The sequence below is a fragment of the Chiloscyllium punctatum genome, chromosome 10, assembly GCF_047496795.1.
Source record: "Chiloscyllium punctatum isolate Juve2018m chromosome 10, sChiPun1.3, whole genome shotgun sequence".
In the NCBI taxonomy this organism is placed as follows: Eukaryota; Metazoa; Chordata; class Chondrichthyes; order Orectolobiformes; family Hemiscylliidae; genus Chiloscyllium; species Chiloscyllium punctatum.
In genome coordinates this window covers 37,936,953-37,949,628 of record NC_092748.1, presented here as the reverse complement: position 1 = coordinate 37,949,628, position 12,676 = coordinate 37,936,953, and the positions used below count along the sequence as shown (strand labels likewise).

The 12,676-nt window shown below is 39.6% G+C and overlaps 1 protein-coding gene across 1 annotated transcript in view; it reads right to left on the bottom strand.

Annotated features, from left to right (window-relative positions):
- The window catches only part of pgap1 (post-GPI attachment to proteins inositol deacylase 1), a 170,875-nt gene that overhangs the window by 20,589 nt on the left and 137,610 nt on the right, over window positions 1-12,676 (bottom strand). The window contains exon 27 of the mRNA XM_072578291.1: window positions 7,028-7,162. Within this exon, the coding sequence (XP_072434392.1) occupies window positions 7,028-7,162 (135 nt within the window). The remainder of the gene's footprint in view (window positions 1-7,027; window positions 7,163-12,676) is intronic.

The following is a 12,676-nucleotide window of genomic DNA, read 5'->3' as shown; positions in this document are numbered from 1 at the left end:
CTAGGTCTGTACTCGATGGAGTTTAGGAGAACTGGGTAAGGGGAGGGGGAATTTGATTGAAACTTACAGAGTATTGAGAGACCTGGATACACTGGGCATGGAAAATTTGTTCCTGCTAGTAGGTGAGACTAGGTTCTGAGGGCACAGTCTCCAAGTGAAGGGACAGCCATTTAGAACTTTAGAGATGAGGCAGAATTCCTTCAGCCAGGTGATTGCATGAAGAGAAGGAAAGTATGTTGCCAAAATTGCTGATGACATGAAGATATGTAGGAAAATAAATTGCAAAAAGAACATATAGAGACTACAAAAAGATACTGATGAGTTAAGTGAATGGGCACATGAAGTACAATATGGGAAAATGTAAAATTATCCAGTTTTTCTTGTAGGAGCAATTAAAAAAGTTATCTAAATGATGACAGATCAGAGTTCCAAGATACATGTCCCAGTGCATGAATTGCAAAAGGCTGGTATGCAGATGCAGCAAATAAATAGAAAAATGAATAAATGATCCATTATCAATCAGAGAATGGAATAAAAAAAGGGACGTTATGCTACAGTTTTACTGAGCACTGGTGACATCACATCTGGAATATTGTATAAGTATTGATTGCCTTATTTAAGGAAGGTTGTAAATGAATTGCAAGCATTAGAAATTCCAGTAGTTTGCCAGGCTAATTCCTGGAAAGTATGGCTTTTTTTTTAGAAGGAAAGGTAATATAGACTGGACCTGTCTGCTGCAGTTTAGTAGAATAATACACAACTTGACTTGGGTAGCTGTGGAGGAGATGTTTTCTCTTATGGGAGAATCTAGGACTCGTTCACTGCTTTAAAAATAAGGGGTGGATGATTTTTGTTTTCCCTTGAGTATCATCTTTGGAATTCCCTTCCCGTTTAGGCAGTGAAGTAGAGTAGATGAATATTTTTAAGAAAGAAGTAGATAGACCTTTTGCAAGTAGGGGTTGAAAGAAGATCAGAGATAAGTGGGAATATGGATTGGTGGTTACAATCAGATCAACTATGATCTTATTAAATGCAGACCATGCTTGAGTGGCTGACCCACTCCTGTTCCTTATTTGTATGTTTGTCACGTTTTTAAAAAATACTCCATGTTTTTGCATTCTGGTTTGCTGTAAAATTCTTTAATCTGATTGGTTACTCAGCCTTTGAGATCACTCGCTATTGCTGGATGCCACAAGTTCCCTATAGATGGCGCCAGATTGAAAGTTACATTAGGTGAAACTGATACTCTTAAATCTTTGCAAGCTGCAAGGGGGTGCAGACCTTTCACTGTTGACCACGAGAAAAGGTTATCATTTTTGTTTAACAGCCAAGAAATTAATTCATGAGGAAAAAGATGGACAAAACATACTCCCTTGTGTGTTTGTGTATTTGTTGCATCATAGTATCTACATTCAGTTGACTTAGTGTTTGGACCTGCTGAGCGAAGTCATAGTTAACCCTACTAGCTTAATGGATATGCTACAAAAGAAATCCAAATAATTGACATTTTTCATGAAATGATATACTATTGAAACATCTTCTAATTTGCAAGTCAAATGTAAAGGTACAAAACACACCTCAGTAGCTGATATTTTCAAATTAGGTTTAATTCTTAAAAATTAAGTATATACTAATACTACAACTGATTGTTCACACACTATTTCACAGTTAGAAACTGTACATCATCAGACTGTATAAACCTTGCAAACATTACTGATACAACTTTATTCCAAAATTAACAGTTTTACATCACTAGATTACAAAAATGTTTTGCATCACTAGTTTCACAAATATCCTTTTCAAATTATTAAAGCACAGGAAAGCGGTTCCATTGCAAATCTGTATCTTAGTAAGTCACAACAGTGATATTACGGTCAAGGCATACAAACTGAAGCACTAACTTTTAAACCTGCAAATGCTTGGCCAGTTGGTTGATAACTTAGGTGCAAGGGTTAGCTGCAGGTCGTAACAACAAGGTCACTATTTTCTCCTGACTGGCTATTGGAGCAAAATAGATAGAAATTCATGTGTCAATGACTTTATTTCATCTAAAAATGAAGCTGCCATTTTCTAAACAAGTTGTGCAATTAAAGTTCAAAACTTTCATAATGTACTTTTGCCTGTTTTTCTAGGAACTGTCTATTTTAGGAATGTCACCACATTTTTTAGGCAGTGGTACATATTCAAAAATTGTGGCACTGGAAAAGCACAGCAGGTCAGGCAGGCATCTGAGAAGCAGGAAAATCGATGTTTCGGGCAGAAGCCCTTCATCATGCCTGAAACGTCAACTCTACTGCTCCTCAGATGCTGCCTGACCTGCTATACCTTTCTAGTGCCACACTTTTTGACTCTGATCCCCACCATCTTCAGTCCTCACTTTCTCCTTGTGGAACGTATTCAGTCTATTTTGAAAAAAAAAAATCACAAGAGAAAATAGAGGGTGGCACTAATGGCATACTAGTTAGGATACTATCATGTAGCATGGAGTTATTGGACTTGCTGAACAACCTGAGATTCTCAGCACAATAAGTTCCCAAACATAATGAGAGCTGTAAATAGAGCACAACTAACTCAGCTTGATGAAACCATGAGTTAAATGAAATTTCCCAGTCCAACTTTCAGGGAACAGGAATTTCAATGATTTCCATTTTTAGATGTCTTTTGCAATGTAAATATCTGCGGTATTATGAAATGTGCATGCTATGTCATGATATTAACATTGTTTATTGGTTTTATTGTTTTAATAAATCTACAGCTTTTGACACTATATAATTTCCCAAAATAGCTGAATTTTAACTGTTAACTGCACGCGAGTATATGGTTAGAGACATTACTGTAGAAGAGAGGAAGAGGGTGTAATTCTATGCCTCTCACAGTCTCTAAATATTTACTGAGAAGGATGAATGGAATCAGGGAATAGGCTACTGTGCATCCTTGCCACCAGGGGCAAATAAATAACTCTCAAGAAAGCATGGAAATCCGAACCACTAAAAAACACTTTTAAAAAAAATTGAGTTAACATAATACACTAAAACATTCAATTAATAATAAAACTTTCAAACAGGTCATCAGATGTATGTCAAATTTTGATATTTTTATGTACATCAATATTTTCTTTAGAATTTTGCCCTCCAAAACAGTAAATATCAGTCAAACTCTATCTGGCTAGCTTGGCTTTATTGTGCACAAAGTACCCTGTTAGTGTTGGATTTGGAGAAAATCTTCCAATTTTGTGATTCAATTGATGTCCAAACTAACTAAAACTCTCCAACAATACTCTCCAGTTTTAGTTAAAAATCACACAATACCAGGTTATAGTCCAACAGGTTTAGTTGGAAGCACTGGCTTTTGGAGCACTGCTCCTTCATCAGATGGTTCCAAATAAACCTATTGGACTATAACCTGGTGTTGTGTGATTTTTAACTTTGTACACCCCAGTCCAAGTCATGACTCCAGTTTTAGGATACTGAAGTCCTAGATTTATGTCACTGGGTGATGGCATTTAAAATCTAAATACAGTAATATTACATTCTCCTTTTCTCTTATTTTAGTGAATGCATTAAAAAGTTTAACATAATGATAAAATAATAGAAAGAAGAATTTAAGAAGAACATTTCACATTTTTGCACACTAGAATCTCATGGCATCATTTTAAAGCCTTGTGATTCCTTTATTAATATTTGGCTTTTGCTATTTTCCTCTGTCAAGTAAAGATACTTTTTAGTTTACAGAATTTCCTCCCCACCTTTGCTCAGACCTAAAAGGGTCCCACCATATTTTTCTAATATATAATGCACCATTAGGAGGCTGAGCTACAAATTAGATTAACATTACAAGAAGGGAGTTGAAGTTGTGGGCTTAGTTAAACTATCATCACAGCTAAACTATAGCCTGCAATTGAGATTCTCCAGAAAGCAGCTCAGACAGCATCTGGGCAGAAAAAGATAGTTAGCATTTCAGATCAATGACCTTTCATCAGAACTGTCAAAAGTTAGAGACATTACAGGCTTTAAGGGGGTACTGACACAGGGAAAGGAGTAAGGTAGACAAAAGGGAAGCTCTGTGATAGAATGGGAGTGAGGAGAGATTAACTAATAAAAAGGATAATGCTGCAAGGTAAAAGACAAGAAAGAAAACATGGTTCCAGAGGAGCAATAAATGGCAACAATGGAACCAACAACAAACCTCTGCCTAAATTAAACAATGAGAAATCGCTGAACTGAAATTGAGGACTAAAGATTTACAAGGATGTTGCCAGGGTTGGAGGATTTGAGCTGTACGGAGAGGCTGGGGCCGTTTTCCGTGGAGCATCGGAGGTTGAGGGGTCACCTTATAGAGTTTATAAAATCAAGAGGGGCATGGATAGGATAAATATACAGACTCTTTTCCCTGGGGTGGCGAAGTCCAGAACTCAAGGGCATAGGTTTAGGATGAGAGGGGAAAGATATAAAAGAGACCTAAAGGGCAACTTTTTCACACAGAGAGTGGTACGTGTATGGAATGAGCTACCAGAGGAAGTGGTAGAGGTTAGTACAATTGCAACATTTAAAAGGCATCTGGGTATATGAATAGGAAGGGTTTGGAGGGATATGGGCTGGGACTAGATTGGGTTGGGATATCTGGTCGGCATGGATGAGTTGGATCAAAGGGTCTGTTTCTGTGCTGTATATCTCTACGATTCTATGGTTATTACATACTGAATAGAAACAAAGTGCTATTCTTCAAGCTTCAATGATGACAGTCATACAGTCATCCCCTTACCATTTCAGCTTCCTGTGCAAGCACCAGGAGTACATCAAAAGCAATTTTACTTCCTTTGTTATTGCACCCAAACAAACCATTCTGGTGAAACATTGACAAATTCATACTTACTTTAATTTAAAACAAAGCCATTACTTTTAGTTTCCATGCTGAACATAATTTTGTTTTAAAGTACACTATTCTATGGGGGCCTGTTTTTGTGTTGTTGTTTTCATTTCCATAACATTTTCTTGTACATGTTGTGCATCAATGCTGAAATTGTGCTTCAGTGCTTGCATTGTTATTACGGATCAGCATATAGCCCATGGGCCAAACATTCTCCTTTTTAGTGGTAGGCAAGAGTTAGCATATTCAGGCCATTCCTGGTTTAGTCCAGTTACACTGATCTTGGATAGCAGAGTGTATTGGGATTGGGATTGGGAGGAGGAGGAGCAGCATAGGCGAGAATGGCGGTGCCTCCAAGCAGTTTGGGCACCTGGCACCACTGTGGCCATGCTGTCTTGGTTTCACAGCTCCCTTCCCCTGCCGTCTCTGAAACTCTGCACCATAAAGCAGCAGGCACCAGGGAGGCAGCAAAAGACACAGAAGATGCACAGCTTCCTTATTTTCCCACACGTGGGTTTCTGCTAAGCATCAGATACAAAGCAGAGCACAAAAAAAGGCACTGCCAGAAAATGAGACAAAATTTGCACAATTCATCCAAAACGTATAACTTGCATCATGTTTAGCTCTTCCATCTCATTTTTTTTACTGTGGAACTGGACCCTTAATACTATTTTTATGGAATTACAGTTTAAGCTATGATTGCAATTTACGGTGTCATAAATACCACCCACTTTGTATTTTAGATATGTTGCAATATTAGAAAAGCTGCCCACAGAGTTACCAGAAATGCACATTTTAAAACCCATGTGAACTGTACATTTTTTCCCTTCAATTAATATGGTACTTATTCAATATTTAATGATTTATTTAATGAGTTATTTCAGTCAAAAATGTGTATTTGTTTGTACAATGGTTCTACTAATTAATGTCCACAGGAACTCAACTCTGGTTTTACCACGGATTCCTTTGGGAAACCACACCACAAAATATCATGGCTCTTAAATTAATGATTTTTAGGAATGCATTCATAATTTTAAGTGAGGATATTACCATGATATACCCTGCATTGAGGAGTCCAACTGTAGATTGGGTGGTTGCTTTGTTGAACACCTCCATTCAAACAATTGTGATAGTGAACTTCTGGTCACTTGCCATTTTACGTTTTCATCCCACTTGCACTCTGAGCTTGGCTTCCCAAACTGTTACAATGAAGATCAGTGGAAGCTATAAGAACAGCAGTCTTTAATTTAGACAATTTATAGTCTGCCAGACTCCATTCAAGTGTTTCAGATCATAACCACTATTTCTTTTTTGAAATGCAATTATTAATGATTCTGCTGTTGCCATTTCTTTTGATCAATCTTTTGTTTCTTCACTTGACCCATTATCATGTTTTTGCCTTACACCATTATTCCTTTTGATGTTTAATCTTTTAACTTCTTCAGACTTCCCATTTTATCATTTTCATTCACGCTCCCTATCTCTACACCTTGCTAAAAACCTGTTATATATATCATCTTTGCCAGTGCTAATGAAAGGTCATTAACTTGAAACATTTCTCTCTCCACAGATGGTACCTAACTCTGCATTTTCTGTTTAGATTGTAGATTTCAAGCATCTGCAGTCTTAGGCTTTTGTTCTCATTAATTCCCTTCACTGAGTGGTTAAAGTGAGAATCCCAAACAAACTTATAATCACTTCTGGGACCTCTTAAGCTGAAATTATTGTCAGCAACCAAATCATATTCAAGTCTCTTTGGAGATGCCTGAACACGGTCAAAGGTATTATGTATAAAAGCCCTGAAATGGTCTGTTTAAAAAAGGTTCCCACACAAGACAATCTGCAATGTGTCTTGAAAGTTATCTAATTCAAAGCAACGTGCTAAAGAAGACTTAAAAGACATAATACTCTGGATTTTCATTTATAGCAAGAAAATTAAAATTCGACAGTGTACATAAAGTAGTACCTTTTTAAATATTCCAAAACCTAGGAAGTTCTAACAAGTTACATTATGCAATAATTCAGTGAAGGCATGCCAATAATAACAAAGTACAATGATGTAGCACCATTATGTTTAAGAAAAATTACAAAATGTACATTGAGAGAAGCTGTATGTATGATGAATTAAGTTGATAAGTCAACATGTTACACAGTCATTTACACCAGGCAACCAAGTGAATATAAAACCAATGAGAATGTAACAAAATAAGGAACCCTGTACAAGTGTTCCAATCCGAAGGCTGCTGAGGCAATGGCTAAGAGGAGCTGTAGTCTTGCTGTGTGTTTCAGGAGCTTGCTAACATGAAAAGAAAAACAAATTAGTTATGGAGAGAATTAAACATCACATATTGTGCATTTAAATCAAATCGTGTTTTTAGAGATGTCTGCCAAGTACAGACTGTGGCTGAAAGAACAATGGAGGTTGACCCACAGTCTGATAAGAACGTAAGAAACAGGAGCAGGAATCAGCCATTCGGCCCCTCAAGCCTACTCCACCATTTAGTGAGATCACAACTGATCCACCATTCATCATATACACTTTTCTGCATTTTTCTATAACCCTTGATTCCCCTACCAATCAAGAATCTATCTCAGCCTTACCTATGCACAAGAACTCTGCCCCACAGCTCTCTGTAGCAAGAAGTTCCAAAGACTCACAACCTCGTTGTCCATTCACATGGAAGGTTACTCAGTTCTGCTCAAAGCCCTCAAACAGCACTGAATATATGAAGAATCGATGCCTGGGTAGTTTTTCCAACAATATTTCTCTGACCAACAATGCCCCGCTCCACATCTTCCTGATTAAATGTTAGTTGAAAACTATTTGCAGAATATAAAACCGGAGTCTTGGAGTCTTTGAATTCAAGTGCCAGCTCCCTGTATCATTATTATTACATATTGCGCATCTGTTCACATAGTCAAAAATTGTGACTAGCATTGTACATATAACACCTTACTGTGTCGAATTATGAAGTGCAATTATGGATGACAGGACTTGATTTTATTGGATTAATCCACAATGACTAAAGTGAAGTAGCATTGGAAATAAGTTAGGACACTTCACTTTTGACGATGGAAAATTACTCAGGTATGTCCTGTACACAAAAAGCAGGACAAATGCAACCTGACCAATTACCAAGCCATCATGCCACTCTTGATCATCAGTAAAAAGATGGAAGGTGTCATAACAGTGCTGTGCTTCCTGCCAGGGCCATTCAGCTCCAGACCTCATTACAGCCTTGGTTTAAACATGGACAAAAGAGATGAATTTCAGAGGATAGCCCTTGACAAAGTTGTATTTGTCTGAGTGTGGCATCAAGGAAGCCTAGAAAAACTGCAATCAATGTGCACTAGCGGCAAACTCTCTGCTGTTTGGAATCACACCTGGCATGTAGAAAGGTGGTTGTGGCTATTGGAGGTCAATCATTTCAGCTCCAGGACATCTCTGTGGGAGTTCCTCAGGGTAGTCTCCTAGGCCCAACCATCTTCAGTTCCTTCATCAATGACCTTCTCTCCATCATTAGGCCACAAGTGGGGATGTTCACTGATGATTGCATAATGTTCAGCACCACTCACGACTCCTTCATCAGGAATGGCTGATGGAGGGCCTTTGCCCAAAATGTCAATTTTCCTTCTCCTCGGATGCTGCCTAACTTGCTGTGTTTTTCCAGCACCACTCTAATCTTAACTCTGATTTACAGCATCTGCAGTACTCACTTTCACCTGCACCATATCCAGGCTTGCTCTGCCAAGTGGCAAGTAACATTCGCACAACACATGCCAGGCAATGACCATCTCCAATAAGAGACAACCTCAACACAACCCCATGTCATTAAATGGTGGTACCATCACTGAATCTCTCACTGTCAACATTCTGGTGGTTACCATTGACCAGAAACTCAACTGGACTCACCATTTAAACACAGTGGCTACAAAATCAGCTCAGAGGCTAGGAATACTGCTGTGAGTAACTCATCTCCCAACTCCTCAAAACATATCCGCCATCTACAAGGTACAAGTCAAAAATGTGATGGAATACTCCCTACTTGCCTGGATGGTTGCAGCTCCAACAATACTCAAGAAGCTGGACACCATCCAGGCCAAAGCAGCCCACATGATTGGCACCACATCCATAAGCATCCACTCCCTTCACCACTGACATTCTGTACCAGCTGTGCATATTATCTACAAATGGAATGCAGAAATTCACCAAAGATCCTTAGACAGCACCTTCCAAACCTAGGATCACTTCCATCTATAAGGAAAAGGACAGCAGATACATTTTGGAACACCTCTACCTACATGTTCCCCTGCAAGTCACCATCCTGACTTGAAAATATATCGCTGTTAGTTCAGTGTTGCTCAGTCAAAATCCTGGAATTCCCTCTCCAAGGGCATTGTGGGTCTATCTACAGTACATGAACTGCAGCAGTTCAAAACAGCTCACCACCACCTTCTCAAGGGCAACTGAAGACAGGCAATAAATGGTGGCCAGTCAGTGATGCCTACATCACACGAGTGAATAAAAAAAAATTCAGAACTATATTTTTAGTCCTGTCATACTCAGGATTGATCCAGAAATGGTATTACAATGGTGTATACCTGGGAGGGAGCAACCTTGGAAGATTTCAACATTGACTTTGGACCGGTCAGATCAAACAGGGGCAAGGGAGTTTTCCTGTTGATTACCTCCTACTTACCTTGCTGCCTCACCTGATGAATCATTATTCATGTTGAATATCAATAAGAATATGCATTAAAGGTAGCAAAGGCAAACTGGAAGTCTTCAATGGCTCAATAGCACCAGTACTGACTGAAAGAGCTAAATCCTGAGCAAGCAGTTACCAGTCTGTGTGTGGTGGTTAGCAATACAATATGAGGGAAAACAAAAAATCAGCACCTCAGAAATGGATATCTATGAAGTACTGTGGGTTATCAGCAGCAGAATATTATTCCTCCACTTTGCAACACCCAGGATGTCCCAGATTCTCCCCTTAACATCAAACGAGGAATAAAACCCTGATTTAATGATCAGTGAAGGAAAACAAACATGGAACAGGAGCAGGTGCCAATCTGGTGAAGCTATAATACAGGACTACATTTATGTTAAACCGTGGAAGCATCATGTCTTATGCAGAACCAAGTGATTCTGCCATTAATGAACTGGTCACTAGCTCTCAGGCATAGGATTTTGATCCTATCGGGGCCTTAATTCAATGAGAGGCCTGACTCCAAGTCTTAGCTCCGAGTAGCGCAGGATCCCACCAATTACTGCTCCTAAATTCTGCCCCTTTAGTCTGCTTTCAAGCATCAAAGTGATGGAAGCTGTCGTAATCAAGTGGCACATACCCTCACAAATAATTTAGCCACTGATGCTCAGTTTGGGTTTGCGGCTCAAGACCTCATCAGAGCCTTTGTCCAAACATACATTAAAAAGAGCTTAATTTCAGAACTGAAATGAGGCGGGAGTGACTGCCCTTGATGTCAAAGCAGCAATTAGCCAAGTGCAAAGAGGACTAGTGTTTTTCAGGACATTCAGGGCTTAACAATCTTCAGTTCAATTCATAACTCCTGAAGATAATGCAATCTGTGTCAGTATTCTGCAAGACCTGGACAAGATCTAGCTTTGGGTTGATAACTAACGAGTAATGTATGTGCCACACAAATGCCAGATGATGACAATCTCCAAAAGACAGTCTCCCCACTCAGCCTTAACGTTCAACTGAATTACCATCGCCAAATACTTCACAATCAATATTTAGAAGATTCATCATTGACCAAAACCTTCAAAGGACGAGCTGCTTAACCATAGTGGCTCAAATAATAGGTCAAAGGATAGGTATTCTGCAGTGACTGATGACCCTCTGTAGTCCCCAAAACCTTTTCATCATCTTGATCTGAATAATATTTTCCTATTTATGAATGGCCCAGATCACAAGATTCATATAGCAAAAATGTCCTCTACTTTAAAAAAAACTCCATTACAAGTCAGATTTTGATGGCAAACTGCAAAATAAATAAATGTGCTGAAATAACACTGTTTTTACTTGCTTCAAAACGCTTTTTAATGATCAGTTATTTTATTTTGCATCCCTAAAATGAGTTGCAATCATCTTGGGATAGTGTTGGGATACAGTATTTGAACATGATGCTACTTGCATAAGTGCTTCAGAATGAACGTAAAATAGTGGCTATCAAAAGGAACCCAGAAACCTTTCAAGTGGTCCATGATGTAGGGCCACCCTTTTAGGTAGCAAAATGGGTGAACATTCAGAATACTGAGGTGAAGAGTAAGCAAGTGAGCAAAAGCCACAAATGTGGTTTGCTTATTTTGTACTGCTCTTATACTAGTACTGCTGCTCTCGTACTTCCACTGTGTTCTACCCTCTGCAAGCTCCTGCCAAGGATTACAGACTTTGAAGTGAGCTTCAAGTAATACCTGTTTTCCCAAGAGTATTTCATGCAGCACTTTCATATAGGCCAATCAGCTTAACCTCGGTTGTTGGTAAAATTCTAGAATCCATCATTAAGGATGAGGTTTCTAAATTCTTGGAAGAGCAGAGTCTGATTAGAACAAGTCAACATGGATTTAGTAAAGGGAGGTCATGCCTGACAAACCTGTTGGAATTTTTTGAAGAGGTAACAAGTAGGTTAGACCAGGGGAACCCAGTGGATGTGGTCTATCTGGACTTTCAAAAGGCCTTTGATAAGGTGCCACACGGGAGACTGCTGAGCAAGGTGAGGGCCCATGGTGTTCGAGGTGAGCTGCTGGGATGGATTGAGGATTGGCTATCTAACAGAAGGCAGAGAGTTGGGATAAAAGGTTCTTTTTCAGAATGGCAGCCGGTGACGAGCGGTGTCCCGCAGGGTTCGGTGCTGGGGCCACAGCTGTTCGCATTATATATTAATGATTTGGATGAGGGAACCGGGGGCATTCTAGCGAAGTTTGCCGATGATACAAAGTTAGGTAGACAGGCAGGTAGTACTGAGGAAGTGGGGAGGCTACAGAAGGATCTAGACAGGTTGGGAGAGTGGTCCAGGAAATGGCTGATGGAATTTAACGTGAGCAAGTGCGAGGTCTTGCACTTTGGCAAAAAGAATATAGGAATGGACTACTTTCTAAATGGTGAGAAACTTAATAAAGCCAAAGCACAAAGGGATCTGGGAGTGCTAGTCGAGGATTCTCTAAAGGTAAACATGCAGGTTGAGTCTGTGATTAAGAAAGCGAATGCAATGTTGTCTCTTATCTCAAGAGGGTTGGAATATAAAAGCAGAGATGTACTACTAAGACTTTATAAAGCTCTGGTTAGGCCCCATTTGGAGTACTGTGTCCAGTTTTGGTCCCCACACCTCAGGAAGGACATACTGGCACTGGAACGTGTCCAGCGGAGATTCACACGGATGATCCCTGGAATGACAGGTCTAGCATATGAGGAACGGCTGAGGATACTGGGGTTGTATTCGTTGGAGTTTAGAAGATTAAGGGGAGATCTAATAGAGACGTACAAAATAATACATGGCTTTGAAAAGGTGGATGCTAGAAAATTGTTTCTGTTAGGCGAGGAGACTAGGACCCGTGGACACAGCCTTAGAATTAGAGGGGGTCATTTCAGAACGGAAATGCGGAGACATTTCTTCAGCCAGAGAGTGGTGGGCCTGTGGAATTCATTGCCACGGAGTGCAGTGGAAGCCGGGACGCTAAATGTCTTCAAGGCCGAGATTGATAGGTTCTTGTTGTCTAGAGGAATTAAGGGCTACGGGGAGAACGCTGGCAAGTGGAGCTGAAATGCGCATCAGCCATGATTGAATG